The 20,753-nt window shown below is 48.9% G+C and overlaps 3 protein-coding genes across 3 annotated transcripts; 1 reads left to right on the plus strand and 2 right to left on the minus strand.

Annotated features, from left to right (window-relative positions):
• Positions 1-7,310: 7,310 nt before the first annotated feature.
• aatf (apoptosis antagonizing transcription factor) lies at positions 7,311-11,187 on the minus strand. The gene is made up of 2 exons (XM_086224230.1): positions 11,002-11,187; positions 7,311-9,601 (listed from the first exon to the last, which is right to left on the minus strand). The coding sequence occupies exon 2, from the start codon at positions 9,486-9,488 to the stop codon at positions 8,040-8,042; it is 1,449 nt and encodes a 482-aa protein (XP_086080356.1). The 5' UTR covers positions 9,489-9,601; positions 11,002-11,187; the 3' UTR covers positions 7,311-8,039.
• Positions 10,340-13,640, plus strand: magoh (mago homolog, exon junction complex subunit). Its single transcript, XM_086224232.1, has 5 exons — positions 10,340-10,549; positions 10,827-10,885; positions 11,794-11,904; positions 13,274-13,356; positions 13,427-13,640. The coding sequence occupies exons 1-5, from the start codon at positions 10,459-10,461 to the stop codon at positions 13,524-13,526; spliced, it is 444 nt and encodes a 147-aa protein (XP_086080358.1). The 5' UTR covers positions 10,340-10,458; the 3' UTR covers positions 13,527-13,640.
• A 6-nt stretch (positions 13,641-13,646) lies between these two features.
• On the minus strand, positions 13,647-18,524 carry cpt2 (carnitine palmitoyltransferase 2). The gene is made up of 5 exons (XM_086224229.1): positions 18,248-18,524; positions 17,913-17,993; positions 17,723-17,829; positions 15,005-16,315; positions 13,647-14,341 (listed from the first exon to the last, which is right to left on the minus strand). The coding sequence occupies exons 1-5, from the start codon at positions 18,418-18,420 to the stop codon at positions 14,013-14,015; spliced, it is 2,001 nt and encodes a 666-aa protein (XP_086080355.1). The 5' UTR covers positions 18,421-18,524; the 3' UTR covers positions 13,647-14,012.
• Positions 18,525-20,753: the final 2,229 nt, after the last annotated feature.

Below are 20,753 nucleotides of genomic sequence, written 5' to 3' on the forward strand. Positions count from 1 at the left end.
CACTCTGTACTGCACTCTTTACTGCACTCTGTACTGCACTCTGTACTGCACTCTGTACTGCACTCTTTACTGCACTCTGTACTGCACTCTTTACTGCACTCTGTACTGCACTCTGTACTGCACTCTTTACTGCACTCTTTACTGCACTCTGTACTGCACTCTTCACTGCACTCTTTACTGCACTCTGTACTGCACTCTGTACTGCACTCTATATGCACTCTTTACTGCACTCTGTACTGCACTCTATATGCACTCTATACTGCACTCTGTACTGCACTCTTTACTGCACTCTTTACTGCACTCTTTACTGCACTCTGTACTGCACTCTTTACTGCACTCTGTACTGCACTCTGTACTGCACTCTATATGCACTCTTTACTGCACTCTATATGCACTCTTTACTGCACTCTGTACTGCACTCTGTACTGCACTCTATATGCACTCTTTACTGCACTCTGTACTGCACTCTTTACTGCACTCTTTACTGCACTCTGTACTGCACTCTGTACTGCACTCTATATGCACTCTATATGCACTCTTTACTGCACTCTGTACTGCACTCTATATGCACTCTTTACTGCACTCTGTACTGCACTCTGTGCTGCACTCTATATGCACTCTTTACTGCACTCTGTACTGCACTCTTTACTGCACTCTGTACTGCACTCTGTACTGCACTCTATATGCACTCTGTACTGCACTCTGTACTGCACTCTGTACTGCACTCTTTACTGCACTCTGTACTGCACTCTGTACTGCACTCTTTACTGCACTCTGTACTGCACTCTGTACTGCACTCTATATGCACTCTTTACTGCACTCTGTACTGCACTCTTTACTGCACTCTGTACTGCACTCTGTACTGCACTCTATATGCACTCTGTACTGCACTCTATATGCACTCTGTACTGCACTCTGTACTGCACTCTTTATTGCACTCTGTACTGCACTCTATATGCACTCTTTACTGCACTCTGTACTGCACTCTTTACTGCACTCTGTACTGCACTCTGTACTGCACTCTTTACTGCACTCTTTACTGCACTCTGTACTGCACTCTGTACTCCACTCTTTACTGCACTCTGTACTGCACTCTGTACTGCACTCTTTACTGCACTCTGTACTGCACTCTGTACTGCACTCTATATGCACTCTATACTGCACTCTATATGCACTCTGTACTGCACTCTATATGCACTCTGTACTGCACTCTGTACTGCACTCTGTACTGCACTCTTTATTGCACTCTGTACTGCACTCTATATGCACTCTTTACTGCACTCTGTACTGCACTCTGTACTGCACTCTTTACTGCACTCTGTACTGCACTCTGTACTGCACTCTTTACTGCACTCTTTACTGCACTCTGTACTGCACTCTGTACTGCACTCTTTACTGCACTCTGTACTGCACTCTGTACTGCACTCTGTACTGCACTCTTTATTGCACTCTGTACTGCACTCTATATGCACTCTTTACTGCACTCTGTACTGCACTCTGTACTGCACTCTTTACTGCACTCTGTACTGCACTCTGTACTGCACTCTTTACTGCACTCTTTACTGCACTCTGTACTGCACTCTGTACTGCACTCTTTACTGCACTCTGTACTGCACTCTGTACTGCACTCTATATGCACTCTATATGCACGCTGTACTGCACTCTGTACTGCACTCTGTACTGCATGTCTCCATGTTGGCTCTCCTATTCCCCGGATCAGGCTGGTTAGCTTCTGCTGCTGGGTTCCAACTGACTGACTGAGTGCGTTTGTTTCACCTGTAAGGATGAATGTGAATTCCACTCAACTGCCTCCTGGCTCATAGTGCCCCCTGTTGGGCAAAAAACTGTGTTGCCATATTTTGGCTTCGGCTCTGTTTGTCGGCGCGTGACTGAGGGTGTTTCACTTCTGCCCTCTCACAGCTGAGCGCGTGAGATCGGATGCTCCCAGTTTGAATGCAGGTCCATGTTTTCCCCTCTCATTTTCAGCACATTCCCATGACCTTTCAGGAAAGAGGTCGCGACCCTCTCTTCACCACCGGGGCTCGCAGGGTGCATCCACCACATTACTGACGAAGACATACTTCTATAAACACAAACTCAGATTTCTGTTGACCTCAACTGAATTAATATTCTAAAATGTGTAGGAAATTCCCACCACTTTAAAAAAATTCTGTCTTTTGTTAAATTTATCGATTTAATGTGTGAAGCCTGTAAACGTGACAGACGCTGTCACAATGCAGCGCATCACCGTGACACCACATTCACATGCTCACTCACGCTGGAGGTGTTTGACAAGTACTGCTGGGAGATGTAGTACTCTGCTCATTTCAGCATAGCAACATGTACTTGAAATATTAAAAACTACAAAGCTAACACTCACACACCCATTCATAACTATACAGTTCAAATCTGGCCCAGCTGATTTCAGCGTTTTAAACCACTTCCCTGCTTGAGCCAAATCAAACACCAAACTCAGGACAATGGAGCTTCAGAGCTGCGTGTTTCTGCTCCGGCATGGGGGAGTGATCGCTCTCGAGTCCAGAGTCCGGAACATTCCCTTAGGATCTTCTGTTTCATGAGTCTCACACTTCAGAACTACAAGTTTGTGTTTTTTCCTTTTAGTTTGTATGTATTTTCCATGTCAGAGGCCCTGTGGCTCAGACTTACTGTTCGAGGAAAGAGCAGCCTACTGTACACGTGGCCCGTGGTTCTCCAGCGTCTGTTCTAGCACGTGGATGAACTATGACCCTTGGTACTGTGTTGGGGACTTAGGTGGAGCTCCTTTGAACTATTTTACAGTTTTGTGTCCAAGTTCAATGGGCTTTCAATGAAAAAAACAAAAAAATGAAATATGACTAATCATGAACGTGTGTTTTATTGGACATGCAGTACTGAGCTGATGAGGTTGATGGAAGCTACGACTGCAAGAACACCTCGGTTCTGCTGCGTTCACCAGCTGGGCTGCACATGTTTTGGCACATTGAAGACACTGATCGGCCGTTTGTGGAGACGGTGCAGTTCGTCACCACCTTCATCTCATCAGCAGCTTTTTGGAGAAAAACGTTCCATTTTTCTGGAGAGCATTTTCACATGTTGAAGGTAGGAGTTGCAGGTATGAGCAGAGTCTCGGTTGTGTTCTGGTTAACAAGGAAGAGGGTTCGTATTTGTGCTTTTGAAACATTTTCTCAGCACATCTTCACCTCTGAAGCACTGCATGTTGTGGTAAATGCACTGAGAGACCAGAAAAGCAACGGTGCCAGCAAATTAATGTCTTGGCTGTGCATAAACAGCAACGCTCGATCATCAAACTGCTGAATACTCATTTCCCAGGATGCAGCGTGAGCAGGTTAAAGCAGCTGACCTCACGACTGACTGATGTCTGTCAAAGGCCTAAAAACAGCGCCTGAACTCAGCGCAGCCACACGTGTTAACTTTTCCCTCTGAATGTCACGTTTTCTGCCATACATGGAAGTTTTCCTGTTATAGAAGTCGTTGCAGAACAAAGGCTGAGAATCTGACCTACATGTGTGTGAGTGCATGATTTGTGTTCTAATTATCATAATTGAAAGCTGGTTAGGGATGCAATAATTAGTCAGGGGTTCTTTCCTCCTCTGCCGTCTGCAGCCATCATGAGCTCTGCCTCCACGACGCTCTCTTTGTAATTGATATTGTGAACAAAGATCATAAAATCTACCTAAATCAAATGGAAAATTGTTAATTGGCTGACTTATTACATTCCAGAGTCCATTATGAAGAAATGTACTACATTCCTTTTCTCTGGGAAGTAATTGAATTTCTAATAGAACATTTAGTTTTTGAAATGACCTTTTTCAATTAAAGTTCTTTAATTGAAACTATATCTTTTTCAATCACTCGATGTCATTTAATTAAACCCATCTGAGGAATGTAGGACGTTGCTCCTCCAATTGGGTTCATGTTTGCTCTTCTGCAGAATGTGTTTGCAAACAGACCTGACAAAATAACGCTGATGACAACGAACCATCGGCTGTGGTCAAATAAAATGATGTCATCGTTTCTCCTCTGGTACAGTGGTCGTACATTTTGAACTTGAGGGCCGTCAAAATACTAGAAGAATGTCTCACAGTTTGTTTGATTTATGAGCCCAAATAAGAACTTTGACCAAATAAAATGCACTTCTGTTTCTGTTTATTCCTGTTTTTTCTGGAAATGACAATTTTCTCATCATGTCATTGGCTCAATGTGCCAGACCCACGGGACTCTTTGGGTCCCAACTAGATCCTGCTTGCAAAATTCCTTTGTGGCACCTGAAGTCCAGGAGGACAGGAGACCTTAACCACGGCTTCATTATCGTCAAGCTGGCAAACAGCGCACAGAGATATTTTCAGAAAAAAAGGACCAGTGAGAAAGACAAAGTGGCTCAGCCCAAATCCTCCTTGTGCCCTGGAACCCACCCCGACCCCTGAGCCCAAACCCCCTCAAAATCACCTTTTCCTTTCGAATCAGGTTCAACATCTGGAAGAGGACGTCCCCAAAAACCGCTTCAGTTCTCTACGTCAGAACAGATTACAGAGTGACGGAGGCGACTTTGGGCAGCTGCAGCACATCAGCGAGTAACTCCACGTTTCCAGACTCAGGATCTGAGCTCCAGATCTCATCCCTCTGCTCCAAAAGCTTCTGGTTCATCTTATTAAACCATATTTGTCCACACTCCCCTGACGAACGCCATCAAAAGGGATCTGACAGCGTACCATTTTTAATGATATCAGCGTAGATTCTGTAATCCAGAGGCGCACTCAGGCTGTAGTGCAGATCAACAGTGGGGAACGCTGGATTATGTCAACTTGAGGCCTAAACACAACAGCAAGCGGTGCAGATCTGTGACAGTATCTGACCGAAAGGGACTAATAACTAGGGGAAGAAATGTGGCTGCGCGGCCGAGCGGCGGTTGTTTGTTTGGAGAACGTATGGCCCCTCAGAACACGGAGTCCTTCACATGCAATGTGACAAGACTTCCTCTATTCTTAACTTCTGCTTCTGTGGCTGCTGGGGGGAGGGGGAGGAACGTCTGACAGCCCCCTCGCTCTACCACTGTTTGCCTGCAAGACAGCAAGAAGCCATCTGCTACCCCCCCCCCCCCCCCACACACACACACACACACACACACACACACATCCGGATGCTTCTATAACCACTGACAATGCAACAAGCTAATTAGGAGGTTTACTGTGCTAATTACACACACACAAGTGTTGCTGGGGATTTCTATTTGGGGCTCAGCTCAGCGCACAATTTCCCCTCCATTAAAGGCAAATGTAGCATGTAAAATCTGTGTGATTGTCTGTTACACTCCTGCCTGACGCTGATTCACAACGACACCCGACAGACAGCCAGAATGGCTGAGGGCCACCTGAATTCTGAGGGCTGCAGAAGGAGATGCGCTCCAAGCCCCTGCAACCGGAGTGAGAACGGACGCGCGAGGGATGCGAGACTGGAGATAACGCCCACAATCCACAACACGCCGGGCTTCTTTCTCCGTCAGTTACAAGCAGCCAGACGACCACAAAGGCAACAGCAGGCTGACAGCGCGGAGCGCCCACCCGACGCTGCCAGCAGCCGCCTTCCAGATCAAAGTCAGGGTTACTGCTGCACAAGTTGCATGGAGCCCCAGAGGAGGAAGAAAACAGGCATCAAATTTGTTCTCCACGAACTGAGATGCTGATGTTATTTTGAGAAACCTCAGTCCCGCACTACTATGGTCCTAAAATACTGCGCCAGATTCAAGAAACGCAGCTCCAGTTTCTGTGAAGCTGCTGACGTTGAACTGAGAGCCTCTGAGGACTTCTGTGGGCTCACAGCCAGTAGATGCACGAATATACAGTACCACTACTAATACTATACAGTTACTGCTACAAATATTTAGTAGAAAACGTGGGTTCCATTTCTATTTTCATCCTCTTTGAGGGTAAAACTCTGGAACCACATGGAACCTGCTAGTTCCTCCCAAAGCTGCACATTGTTCCTGCAGCTGCACGATAACCAGCTAAAAGATGCTGCAAGAAAACGTTCCGGCTGAGGAGTGCAGTTTCTCGGCTGACCAGAGGGGAGCTGCTCCCAGCCACGTGACGCAGCCCTTCACCTGTACCTTACCTGGCTGGCTCTTCGTGAGCTCCAGGCTCCTAACAGTGAGTTGATGTGACGCTGCACCAAGAGGGTTGAGCTTAGCATGAGAAACGAGACAAGGAAGAAACGGAGAACATCTGCCACCCTTCAAGCAACAGCTCAGTATCACAGTACTGGCTCTCATTCACTGGTGTACTAGTACGCCATCTGTACCCACTCCTCATATTCATCACTAACATGACGGGTGGAACAAAAACCCTTCTGTATGTCTCCGAGATGCAATGAGATGTGGGGGCCCGCTGGTTCCAGCTGCTCCCGGAGCCGCCGAGGACCTGCGGTACCAGGCTTATTAAGGCAGGGACGTCCACGGGGTCTCTAAATATTAATGAAGTCCTCGGCCTCGCGGGAGCGGCGGGAGCCTCTCCTCCATTATGCTGGTTTGTTTAATTAAGAGTGTGTTTGAGGGAAGTGAGTCGCTGCCTCTGGGTGGTTCCAGCCAGGCTGCTGGCATCGAGATAAAACTGTCCTTGAGCTGCTGCGGGGATGGGGGGGCTGCCTGGGGGGGGGGGGGGGGTCCCTGCCTGCTCCTCCAGTTCACTTCAGTTGGGAGTGACGCCTGAGTCTGGAGGACAAGCGGAGCTTTGAGTTGCTGTCAGTGCCAAAGGAGCGCGGCCAGGTGGAACTTTGACGTCAGCGCTCCGTGCAGGTTCCTTTTCTGACAGGTTCAACGTGGTTCTGCTTACGAACCACACAGGTTCTTATTGAGCGCGCGAGTATTTCAATGGAGGCGTGATTACAGGGATCGCACATCCGGGCAGAAGCGAGCCGCGCTGGTTCCTCCTACCCCCCCCCCCCCCCACACACACACACACACACACACACACACACACACGAGTGTCGCACAGGTGCAAGTAACGTAGTACTTCAAAACTCAGCAGAATACACGTGAACCCTTAAAAACCATTAGGGCCCAGCAGGCGTCGCTTGAGAGAAAAGAATGTTTGTCAGCGGAGATAACAACGTAGCAATTGAACGCCTCCTGCTCCTTCGTCCACAATCAGATTTAATATCGAGGACAAACCAGACAGGAGCTGCTGGTTCCGCCAGGAGACACAGGCGGGCCGCCAGCGCCCCCCTGTGGGCGCAGCGGGCAGCGCAATAATGGCTGCTTCATGTGTGCAGCGATACTCATGTACGGGACACGCAGAGGACCAAATTTAGAGGACGGGGCAGAGCGCACGTCTTCCAGGCTTTTAAGTGTAACAAAGCATCTTATGAAGAACAACAGTACTTCTACAACTGTGAGCTTGACAGTGATACTACAACCAGCCCAGCTCATGTTTGAGTAACGCCAGTATTTTTACTGCATATCAAGGACTTCATTTGGTCAAGACTTCAGACTTCACACTGTTCTGGAACATGGAAACTGGGAATGTGGAATCAAGAGCATGGACCTCGTCCCCTAAATGTTCTAAGCTCAAAAGATACACCTTCATTTGTCCCTCATCGGGGAAACCCAGGACTTTTTAGCTCCTGACAACTATCATGTACTTCTTCAAACTGGCAGTTACATAGGACTTTAATATTATGAGGTACACAACAAACATCAGGAGCAAAGAATTACAAGCATCAGGCTTTGCTTCTCATCTGGAAGACTAAATCAGGGGCTAAAAAGGTCCTGGCGTATGAGAACCTTCCATGAACGAGAGAACCGTGACGTTAAGGCTTTACTTGGTGACCTAAACGTTACAGAACTCCTTACACTCAGTATCCAGTTGGTACACTTGTACTGCGTCTCTTGACATACTGACAGATCTACTTGGTTTCCAAGGTATTTTAAGAACCGTGTTTGTCCCCATCAGGCCAGAGTCCTCTCGGAGTCCCGCCTAGCGTGAGCCGGCCAGTAGAGATCCAGAAGGAGCACCTCCTGTCTGCTGTCACGCCGGGCTGAAGAGTCCTCGGTACAGCTCGCTGCGCGCCTCGTCACTCATGGAGCTGTGGTCCACGGGAGCCATGAAGTTCACCAGCTTACTGTGGACGTGGAAGCGGACTTTGCGCCCCTTGCTGGCCTTGGTGTCCACCTTCTTCTTGATCTTACTGCGGAGCTTCTGGATGGCGAGCCACTGCCGGCCCAGGGCTACCTGGTCGTTGGGGTCCGTTGCACTTGTCCTGCGCTCAATCAGCTCTCGCAGCAGCTGGTGGTAGAAATCATCATCGTCAAAAATGTCCTCGTCCAGGTCTTTGAGATGTGTGTTGGCTTTCAGGTGTTGCTCCACCCCCTCAGAGGAGACCGTGTCAGAGGTCACAGCCGAGTTCTCTTTTTTCCCCAGAACTCTGTACTCGGAGCGCCTCGTCCGGGTCCGCTGCACCAGTCTCTCACCGTCCATCAGCACCTGCTCCACCTGGGTCCGTATGTCCCTGTCGAAGGCGCTGAACCCCCTGCTGCTCTTGCCCATGTTCAGCCTGGTTTTGTCATGCCACCTCTGCAGCGTGGCGTCACAGTAAGGTCGGTAGGCTGAGAAGCGCTTGGCCGCTAAGTCCGGGTAGTCTGCCATGGCCAGTTTTCGTTTGGTCGGTCCAACTTCCTGCAGGGACCCGTCCTCGCTCTCACCTTCACCCTCTGTCTTCATCAGTGCGATGCTCCTGGTGTCGCTGCTTTGGTACAGCAGCTGGTCGTGCAGCTCCAGCAGGGATCGCTGCAGAGCCTTTAGAGCCTTGTGGGAGTTCTTCAGCGCCCCCGCCAGCTCCAACCCACCCCTCCTCCTGAACTCAGGGAAGACCAGGGGCTGAGGGAGCTGGTTGGCGCTCATCAGAGCTTTTTGGATTTTGATGCGGCCCTCAAGCAGCTGGTCCCAGAGTGCCAACTGGTTTTTCACAGCCTTCCCTTTCTCCACCTCCTCATCAACTTTCTCCTGAGAGAAGGTGCAGACGCCTCCGTCATCATGGCCGTCCTCGCCATCGTCTTCCACCTCATCCGTGCTTCCATCTTCACCTCCGCTGACCCCAAGCTCATCCATGCCCTCTGTCAGCTGCTGGAAGTCCCTCCGCCCAGGGCCAGTGATGTGGGGCCCCTCTCTGCCTCCTGGACCCCCGTCCTCCTCTAAACTCTGATCACTATCATCTGCCTCTTCATCGGGTCCCTCGATGTCCTTCAGCAGCTGCCGGCGGGTCACGGCTCTCCCCGTGTACCTGCCGCCGATGTCCTCGGGCAGGAGCGTGCTGAGCCTCCGAAGGCCGCTGACACCGGCGCCTGCCTCGGGCTCGCCGTCCTCCACGAACCTCTCCGCGACTCTGGCTCTGGTCGCCTCGTCATCGTCCTCCGGATCTGCGAACTTGGGTAAAGGGTTCAGCAGATCCTCGAGCTCCTGAGAAAACGAGCCTGCCATGAGGGAGCGAGGATGCGAATGATGATGACGTCATCTAAATGCGACGACAGTTGCATCATTGGGAGTAATCCCTGCTTGAGTTCTTTGAGGACAAACTTTTTCTTCAACAAAAGCTGTTAAAAAAGGATTAACACTAAACCAATGCAAATACAGGACAATGAAATGGTCTAAAATAAAGGCTGTTCTACAATCATAAACATCTGTAAACTATTACAAAATGTGAGTTTGTATATATTTTCGTTTTCCAAAGTAATCAGTATCATCCTCAAATACGCTTTTTTTGTTTGTTTAAATGTAGCAAAAATGACAAAGGAGAGGAAAAAAAGACTGTCAAGTCCTATTTTTTAAAACAACAAGGAAAACTGGAAGTCTTTGTTAATGTTGCAGTTTTTCTGAAGGGATCTATGGAAGCCTTTCATTTTTGCAGAGCTCATATTTATGATCTATTTATCTGTTTCTTGCCTGACTAACTAGCAATCATCATCACATGATCAATTCTATTTCCGTTATGACAAAACTGTTTGTTCTCTGCCAATGAAACGTTAGAAGAATACTCAAACATTGTAAACATAATCATTCTTTGACCCTTATGGAATAATCTGAAAAAAAATGGAATAAGCAAACAACAGCTTGGAAACACACTTCCAATTGGACCAGTCAGACGGAGGAAGGACCAAAAAAGGAGTTGACATAACAAATATATGAAAATGCATTTCATATTGTGCTTAAATCAGCTGTGATAAATGAATAATCTCGATGAATACACTGTGGAAACTACTTACAGGCGCTGCACCTGCGACCACCAGGCGCTCAGAACTACCTGACAAACCAGATGCAGGGCTTAGTAAAGGCACACTTCCTGACTGCGCATGCGTAGGCGACGGGCTGGCCGCTGACGACTGGGCTACGTGCAAGTTAGCATAACTGTTGTTAAGAGCTTAATGATCAGACAACCTTCTGAAGAGTGGAAATGTCAACAAGCGACTTCTACTTGAGATACTATGTTGGACACAAGGGGAAGTTTGGACACGAGTTCCTGGAGTTTGAATTCAGACCTGACGGTAAAGTCCGCCGTGTCGATGGCGCTATAGCTAGCATAGCATAGTTAGCATGGCCCCAGCCGTGCCGCAGCTTCTAGCGCCAAAATCTCTGTAATGTGTATGAGAGGAACATAATGTGTCCTACTAAAAGCCAGGCGACGTTAACTCGTCTTTAATGAGGTTCGGGTATCGTCACCTGAAGAGGCGGCCTGCCGCCATGTGGCCCGCGGAGGAGCTTCCCTCCGAGCGAGCCGCGCATGGACGGACTTTGTTTCCTAACAGATCTGTTTTCTTGCAGGTAAACTGAGATACGCAAACAACAGCAACTACAAGAATGATGTCATGATCCGGAAAGAAGTGAGTTGTTGTCGTAACTTTAGCTCGGTTCACAGCACTCCGCCCTACACACTGATCCAGAACCAGCACAGAGTTGGTGAGAAGTAGTCACTAAATGGAACTCGCCCTGCATGTACCTGAGTAACGTATTCAAGATGCATTTATGCCACCATTTTGTAGTCCGAGTCAAATGAGGCCGTTGGCGGTGGTCGAGGGACGCAGTACCGAGTTGAGGCCCGTTCACGCTCAACGTCAAATACGCAAATGGCCTTTGTTCGTACTCTGCGTTCATTTCGTCCTCATTTCTGTTCGTTCCCATCAAGCGGATACGGACCAAACGGAGCAGTACCACCGGATATCGAGGGGGCAGTGTTGCTGCCCCCTGTGATCTGTAACTGTAGTGAGACACAAAGATATAGCGATGGCGTAAGTTTGTGAGGAGAAATGTGCGTCTTCTCCGTCCTCCAGTCACAATGCATTCATCCACCGCTGCCCCCGTTTATGTCTCTTGTGTAAGCCATTATCAGTACCTCCTCCACAGTTTGTTGTCACAAACTTGACTGGGGGATGCCCCCTGGTGGATCAATTGGTTAACATCCATGCCAACATGGCGGACGCAAGGAAGTACGAGAGCAGGGAACATCGTTTGAAACGGACTACACATTTCTGTATGTACGTTGAGCATTAATGGGCCGGAACTGCAGCACGCAGTACTGAGCAACTGCAGCACGCAGTACTGAGCAACTGCAGCACGCAGTACTGAGCAACTGCAGCACGCAGTACTGAGCAACTGTACACAATAGTATACTTGCTGTTCCACAGCACTCACACACCCTGGACTCCTCCGCAACAATGAGCAATCAAAGGTGAATGTATTTGTGGTACTACAAATATCTAGAGATGATGACTGTGCGTGTGTGTAACACCAGGCGTATGTACACAAGAGTGTGATGGAGGAACTGAAGAGAATCATCGATGACAGTGAGATCACCAAGGAAGACGACGCGCTGTGGCCGCCTCCTGACAGGGTCGGCAGACAGGTAGGTTCTCCACCTTCGGGTCGCTTTGACAGCAACCTCCAACTGTCTCTGAGCCCGGCAGAGGCCCTCAGAGCCCTGCCAGGGAAGCGCCCCCTTTTAATATCACCTTCTGGATAATCGGGCTGATTTCTCTCGACTGCTGACAGACAGAGAGAAGCTGTTGATTGCTTTTCAGTGCCAAGAGAGAGAGACAGTCATACTGTCACCATTCCTGTCAATCAACATTAAAAACTGAGGGGAAATATCAGTCATAGATTCTGGGTCCGGTGCTGGTTTGGTCATTGTTGCTTGGTTTTATGGTGCCTGTATATACGTAGATGTTTCCATTGGGTCCCTTCCCGTTGCTTTTGGCGATCATAGACTACAAGTGGGAAGCAGATCACGATGCGATCCGTTCCCTTCTGTCTGGCTCCACCTGCTCTGAGCAGACTGACTCACCTTCTGTCGCTGATGGACCTGACTCAGTGGATCTGATTGGTTCTAACTTGGTGCTTGTTTTCTATTTAGTAAGATTGTGTTTAATTCTGAGAAAACTAAACTTCCCTGGGTTTTCAAAACCCAAGACTCAAAATTAGCATTGGCATACTTTTGCTAACTTAGCATTGGCATTTTACTTTGACGTGGCATTTAAGACAAAAGTCTTTCGGCTCAGTGTAGAGTCTGAGTGCACGTTTGGTTCTGAATTAGCAGGAATGTTCGGTCTTGAAAATCAAGGTGAGTTTTGGAGGATTTCAAGACTTTTTTTCTTTAAAATCCATTGCAGAAATAAGATGTGTGTGTCTGTATACATATACACATGTATATACACATATATGTATACAGACCACCTCTGAATGCGGTCCTAGAGACTAGACCACCCCTGAATGCGGTCCTAGAGAGTAGGCCACCTCTGAATGCGGTCCTAGAGACTAGACCACTCCTGAATACGGTCCTAGAGACTAGACCACCCCTGAATGCGGTCCTAGAGAGTAGGCCACCTCTGAATGCGGTCCTAGAGACTAGACCACTCCTGAATGCGGTCCTAGAGACTAGACCACCCCTGAATGCGGTCCTAGAGACTAGACCACCTCTGAATGCGGTCCTAGAGACTAGACCACTCCTGAATGCGGTCCTAGAGACTAGACCACCTCTGAATGCGGTCCTAGAGACTAGACAATGGTGAGTCCTGATCCTGCATCTGTTGGTCACGTCAGGTATGTAGTAGGAGTATGTGGTCCACTTGGTGCATCAGTAAGGAAAAACTCCTGCTGTACCGGGAAAAGAACAGACTCCACTCGTCTCACAAACTAAGAACTGATGATGACGAGCAGCTCTGTCCTTCCACTTCTTCGTGGGCATTAACGTGTTTGTGTGGTCACTTTGGTTACAGGAACTGGAGATCGTCATCGGGGACGAACACATTTCATTCACGACATCTAAGATTGGTTCTTTGATTGATGTCAACCAGTCAAAGTGAGTACTTGGTCCAGTATTGGGTTTGGTAGACTGATGACATCACTGGTGAACACTGAGTGTGTTTCAGGGACCCTGAAGGTCTGCGGGTGTTCTACTACCTGGTGCAGGACCTGAAATGTCTCGTCTTCAGTCTCATTGGACTACACTTCAAGATCAAGCCCATCTAAAGCGCCTGTGGAGTTGCAGCGCCTCGCTGATGTCTGTTGTTGTACTAGCGCCTTTGTACATTTGCTTTTGGTTCAACTGTTTTTCTATTTTAAATAAAGTGAGAGAGAAACTGCTGCCTTTGCAAAGCTCTTCTTCATATTTTATTATTTATGGGGGAAAAAACAGTGGAAATAATTGAATCAAACCAAACTTTATTCTCTTTCCCATGAAGGACCAATGGTGTGTAGCTGGAGCCTGACACCAGCAGGGGGCACAGTCAGGACTCGGTGGCTGCTCCTGCATCAGCTGACAATTGGAGTTAGCCTTCATTGTATGAGAAATGTTGACTGGACATTTCCTCCATCACCGTCACGTCTGACCGTCTCTTTCACCGACCACATTGTCTGGCACTTCAAAGAGCATTTTGAAGCACGTTTGTTTCTTACCAATAAATGATAGTGAGGCTCTGCCTCCCCGAAGCCCCTCACTCAAACCAGACTGCCATGCTAGCTGAGGGGCTTCCCCTCCAGGACCGTGAAAATGTCCTCTAAAGACTTGTGGACACACAACAGGAAGTCGTGGACATTGCGATCGGGGTAACTGCTCACGTTGCAGCCAATCCAGTTGTCGTGAACACCGTACCCAACGCCAAAGCCATCAGGCACCACTGGGGCGAAGCCGCCAAGGCTGACGGCCGGGCTGGTGAGGGTGCTAGTGGAGAGGATGTTGTGGTTGATGGCGGCATAGGCCGGGTCCACGTACAGGCGGTGCAGAGCTCGATTCCTGGAACTGGCCAAATGTCGCAGGGCAAAGAGGTGACGGTCAAACCCCTGACCTGGGCAGAGACAGCAGAGGAAGTTAGCGCCTCACAGGTTCCCCACGCAAGAACACTGACAGAAGCACGTAAATGATGAGAACACTTGTGTGTGCACCTCATTCCCACAATGCAATGCACAGTGGTGACGGTTCACCCTGCACTTGTGCCCCCAAAGTCAAGTTAAACATCAGGATGTTAGGAGTGGTAATAGAGCTGTGGTATCAGATCAGGTGCTGTTAGTGACATCAGAGCCCGCAGACGGAACATCAGCGCGATCCCTCGCTCATCAAACGCGCTACCAGTTGGTACACAGGGTTCAATAAACTGTCCTGGAGAACACAGACTGCACATGCGTGTCGTTGTAGGAAGTGCTGTGCAGTTTCCTACCAGCACCATTCATAGGTGCATGTAGTTTCAGCTAAACCCCGGTGTGTAGTTTCTGGTTTATGCGCTTTGATGTCGGCCGTGACAGTGACAGCAGCCACGCCGCAACATCTAGAGGAACAGATGGACTTTGGTGTGTAGGGTTACTAAGGCTGGAACATCCACACAGTATTGTGAGAAATAGCTGTTCAATATGTGTTGACTGTCTTTGATGTTGTGTAACCAAAGCATGATGACGCTCTTGTGTGTGTGTGTGTGTGTGTGTGTGTGTGTGTGGGGGGGGGGGGTGATACACACCCATAGCTGCTTCTTTGGTGAGCTGCCCATGATATTTGGAGCACTGGTGGAGCATGGCCTGCAGCTGCTCCACGCTGTGTTTCCCTGGTTCACGGACGAAGGCGTGGCTGCACTGCTTGGTGTGGATGGTGGCTGGTCGGATGGTCTCCGTGCGGCCGTGCTTGAAGGCTGCGGTGCTGCAGGACTCGTACGTGGCTACCGTCTCTCCATACTGTCTCAGGAAGGCCATCTGGAAAGCCAGCTGAGCAACAGCATCTGGACTCAACTTGCTCCTCTTCAGCTGCTCCTTCCCACCTCGCGTGAACTGCATAGCATCGATGGTGAGTTTGGAGACAGCTGAACCAAAGTTCTCCTTGGCTACTTTGATGCTGTTCTCCAGCTCACCATCCATCTTAAACTGTAGTCTGCGCACGGCTGAGGCAGAACCAGCCGCTGCTGGCACAGCAGCAGAGCTGGGATGCACCAGCGGCCTCTCCGTTGTGTCTTTGAAGACCTCGTTCTGAAAGCGGAGCACTGCAACACCGTCCCCCCACGAGTGCTCAAAGTTGATGGCTGCCTGTCCATCTTTAGCTAGAATAATGCTGAAGGACTTGTCGTACCAGCGGTTGCAGCCATCGCCGTGCAGCATGTTGTGGGAAATGTGAATTGGGTCCCTCATGCTCTCGTCATCAAGACACAGACAGAAAATGGCGCTGTCCACAGCCTGCAGGTCCTCTTTGTTTCCAGCTGCGACCAGCTTTTCCCTCAGCCCAGCCCACACATCCCTGTTCTCACTGGTCAGCACTCCAAGAGGGAAAGCAGGTGCTGGCATTGGGTCGGACAGGATGTACTTCAAGTGGGACTGGATCTCTGAGGGATTTACCAAATTCCCATCTTGGTCCACAATGTCAAACACATACATGTTGCCTTTCCTCATGACCAGCAGATGTCGCCCTTTCTCATCAGTGAACAGCTCATCTCTTCCCCTCTTGGGAATCCGAGTTGAGTTGAAGAGGCGGAAGTACTGAGACATGTCCAGCGGGTATGCGTTGACCATGTAGGCACCATACCAGGACAGAGAGGACGGGACCCAGCGAATGAACTTTTTGAAGGAGACTGTGTCGCTCTTGGCTGGATTGAGGTGGAAAACCTCTGGCTCCAGTAATCCATCTCGCAGAGTTTTCATGAAGCGAACCGCTGCACACACCATGTTGGTGGCCCGCACAAGCTGGTCATTGTACTCTGTCTGTGGGTCGGCATTGAAGGACATGAAGGGGTTGAAGTTCAGTACCACAGAGTCCCGGGCGGAGAGGTACATGTCAAACCAAGGTCCTGCAAGAGCAGAGGCATTAGTAGAGGCAGACACATGGCCGGGCGCCGCAGACGCCATGTAGGACGGCGCGACAGACACTCAGTGCTGATGTACGACTTGGCGGCTCACTGGTGACTGACAGTGCAACTGCTGCAATTGTCGCAACAGGTTCTTCCATGATGATGATGTCATAACAAACTGTAAAAAACAAATTGTTCTATACACAACACAAGGTTCAACATGCAAGAGAACGTGCTCTGAGGGCACGTGGCGGCGATGTTCCCTTGTCCCTAACGTTCAAATCAAAGCATGGTTCCCGCGCAGTCTTAAAAGTCTCAAATCCGAAATTTAAGGCCCTTACAAAGTCTTAAATTTTGGTAGTAGGTCTTAAAAATGAGGCACCGAGTCTTAAATTGATGTTACGTTCGAGCTACCGTGTTAAAAAAAATGGTCCCGCAGGAGTGTGCAACAATGAAATCAGTTCAACCTCATAAACGAAAAGTTATTCAAGGTGGAACCAATAAAATGAGAAATCTGAACGCTGCGTATCACATTCGTGCGGTCCGAGTTCCGTGTTGCACAGACAGTCGAGCAGGTTGCATGTGGTGGATGCGCGGTGCGTCTGACTGGGTACCTAAAATGGGCGAGTGCCGATTCAATGATCTGTGGCTGAACAGAAAAGAATTGAAGTGCTGGTTGAAAAGAGTTCCTGGAAATCCGCACGAAGGGGGAACATTAGGGATGAAGGCCCTGGAGTCGCACGCGACGTCCGGTAAACGTGAGACGCAAGTAAGAGGCTGCATGGAGCCGCATATCTGACCTCTCCAGCACCTGCTGCCATGCCTCGACCTCCTCCAGCGACCAGGTCTCCGCTCCCGCTGCCCAGGTACCGCAACACAACAAATGTCACTGATATGCACACTAATTCTTACACGTGTCACTTTTTTTTTTTTTATTATCTTTTTTTTGTTTTTCTCTTTTCAGTTCACTCCCCTACTCCAGTTGCCTTCTCTGGAGGGAAGGAGTGTGGCCGTGTTCTTTTCTCAATGCCAAAATAAATGGTGAAATTGAGAATTCTGTATCCGTCTTTATTCAAATTGGTCGGTGCTGCCATGCGACATTGGAGATTCTTTTTCATGTATCGATCCACTTGCTTCAGCACCACGACAAGCACTTGGTGTGAGGGAAGCACATGCCTCCATTCCACTGGTGACCAAGAGCTATCACGGTGTCGCGAATGGGTCTAAAATTTCATCCAAAAAGTCTTAAATTTGACTTGTTGAAACTTGTGGGAACCCTGACAGAGTGAACTGAACCCAAGAGAACCAGTGACCCAAACCACACCTCAATAAATGTTGAGCCCTGAGCCCAGCAGCAACCCTGATGGACGCAAGCGTGCAGTGAGCAGGTCAGGTTGTGGCCCCCACCTGAGATGTAGCTCGTGTGCTTGTTGTTTCTGTCCAGAGCCACCAGCTCCTCCTGCAGGAGTTTGCCTTCACCATTCTGGAAGTCCTCTGCGAGTTTTGCTGTATTTCTGAGGACACAAGAAGGCATGACAAGATTTTAAGTAGATGTATCAAATACATTCACAAGTTTTCTTGTCTTGATAACACACACCTGAAGTGATCATCATCCAGAAGTGGCCTCTGAGCGGCTAAATACCTCCTGATAGTATCCTCCAGGGTTGGAATGGGTAACCTAAAAGATTCCCCGGATGTAAACAAAAGATGGGACATCAGTGTGTCAGTTTAGCTACAACACGCCCCCTGGTGGCGGTCCAGCTCTGAACCTGTGCACTTTCACCTACATTACTGGAGGCGCTCCCCGGTCACACAAGCAACAAGCTAACACTTTCCCAGGTTAACTGGTGACATTCAACCCCCTCCAGTATAGAAATTCTAAAACCACAACACAGATATCCCCGCGGCAGCAGGACAGGTGAGGTGTGTCACCTGGGTAAACTCTTCTGGTAATGCATCGATGGCACCACGCTCCGGTGTAAGTACTGGGACACTGGTCCGCTGCAGTACAGTCGCCTACTGGTTCCCAGTATAGGGGTTCTTCCGTGGATGAGAGCTGCGGGGCTCCTCAGTGACGCGACACCCCGGAACAGGAGCTTCCCCATGACGTCAGCAAGACAACGACGAATGAAACGATGAATTAATCCAACAACCAACTACAGAGAGCAAATCTACCGGCACATTCCCGTCACGACCACGGATGTACACAGAGATGGGGGGGGGGGGGTGCTTCTGCTTCTGCTTGTTCTTCGATTCGGTTTTGATGGCGGGCCGCCACCCAACGTCCAAAGGGCTCATCGCCACCTACTGACCGGAGGACAAAACATCGCGAGTTAATTTTGAGATCACGTCCTGGTACGAAAACACAGACACACGCACACCAGCATGATGTGAGCATTAAAGTACTAGTATTGATTCCAGTACTACCACCATGTTGAAGTTGTAGCTGGTACTACTGTTGGTTATAATACGAGTACTAGTAGAACAAGTGGTAGTACAACTAGTGCTACAGGGGTCTGTTCCAGAAAGCAGGTTCAACAAACTGTGTTTATTCCTGAGCTCCGAGTTGGTGGAAACTCTGAGGAGGTATCTTTCAAAATAACACGTACAACATGTCCAGCTGACCATGAGAGAGATTTCAAATTAAAATGGAATCCTCTTGTAATTTCTGTACTGTGAAGAATCCATTGACCATTTATTTTATCGCTGCTTGTGGAGTAGAACATTCTGGTGAACACTCGAGAGACTTTTATTCAAAGGAAAACAGGACCGCCTTTACGTCTGCAAGAAAAGGACATTTGTCTTTGTTTTGAAGACAACCAAGTCAAAAGGACTTCACCTTCTTTGTACAACCTGTTTTATTTTAGGTCAGTTTCGTATTCATAAGAATAAATTGTCCGACAGCAAACCAAACTTTACAGTTTTCTTACAGGAACTTCATCAGTACAGCGCCTCAATCAATGGACTTAGAAACCCAAACGCCTTAAAAACAAACTCTATTTTGGAAAAGTTTTTATGTGGGTGATTTTTCATGTCTCTCTCTTTTTTGGATTATTTGTTTTAAGTTATGGTCTCTTAATGTTGCTTTACTTCTCTGTGCTGTTGTACCCCTGGCTGAACAGCGTAGTTCTGTCGCGATATATGTATTTTTCAAAAAAAAAACTATGTTACCATGGCAACCAAGCAAAAAATTCTCCCCATGCTTCTTCTTCTTTTTCTTCTGCGCGAGGTGGACATATGAGAGTGCGCAAGAGGTGAGGACGAGCGCATCTTTAGTAAGTAAAGCAACGCAACTGCAGCGACCGAGGGGAGACCGCCGCCAGTCAGGGCGGGAGTTCCTCCAGGAGTCGTGTGACGTTTAGCCACTCTGGCTCAGGGTGTTCCAGATGAACCTTCGGACGTTCAGGTAGTGAACCAACTTTTATTATCTTTTTTATGTGAAATTTCACGGGCGCAAAGGGCACTTGTCAGCAACTGAGGGGGAAATATAAAAACATGATTCCAGCAGGGGGCAGCACGGTGGAGCAGTGGTCCTCACTGTGGCCCCCAGCAAGAAGGTTGTGGGTGGAGCCCCGGCTGGAGCACGGGGTCTTTCTGTGTGAGTCTCCATGTTCTCCCTGTTCCTGCTGGGTTCTCTCTGGTACTCCAGCTTCCTCCACAGTCCAAAGACATCAAGAGGGACCAGGTTAATCCAGACTCTAAATTGACCGTAGCGTGGCTGGGAGAGCCAATGGTTGTCTGTCTATATGTGTTGTCCCTGCCATGGACTGGTGACCTGTCCAGGGGGAAGGCTGCTGGGATAGGCTCCACCCCCACCACCCTGAACAGGAGAAGAGGGAGAAGATGGAGGGATGGATGATGGAGGGATGGATGGATGGAGAAGATGGATGGATGGATGATGGATGGATGGATTGATGATGGAGGGATGGATGAATGGAGGGAGGGATGGATGATGGGTGGATGATGGATGGATGGAGAAGATGGATGATGGATGGATGGATGGATGTGGGAGGGATGGATGGATGGATGTGGGAGGGAGGGATGGATGATGGGTGGATGATGGATGGATGGAGAAGATGGATGATGGATGGATGGATGGATGTGGGAGGGAGGGAGGGAGGGAGGGGTGGGTGGATGGATGGATGGGTGGATGGGTGGGTGGATGGATGATGGATGGGTGGATGATAGATGGATGATGGAAGGATGGATGGATGATGGATGGAGGGATGGATGATGGATGGATGGATGATGGAGGGATGGATGATGGATGGATGGATGGAGGGATGGATGATGGATGGAGGGATGGATGGATTGAGGGATGGATGACGGATGGATGATAGATGGATGATGGAAGGATGGATGGATGATGGATGGATGGATGATGGAGGGATGGATGGATGATGGATGGAGGGATGGATGATGGATTGAGGAATGGATG

The sequence above is a fragment of the Aulostomus chinensis genome, chromosome 14, assembly GCF_037954235.1.
Source record: "Aulostomus chinensis isolate RoL2024-O1b breed Wild chromosome 14, RoL_Achi_v1.0, whole genome shotgun sequence".
In the NCBI taxonomy this organism is placed as follows: domain Eukaryota; kingdom Metazoa; phylum Chordata; class Actinopteri; order Syngnathiformes; family Aulostomidae; genus Aulostomus; species Aulostomus chinensis.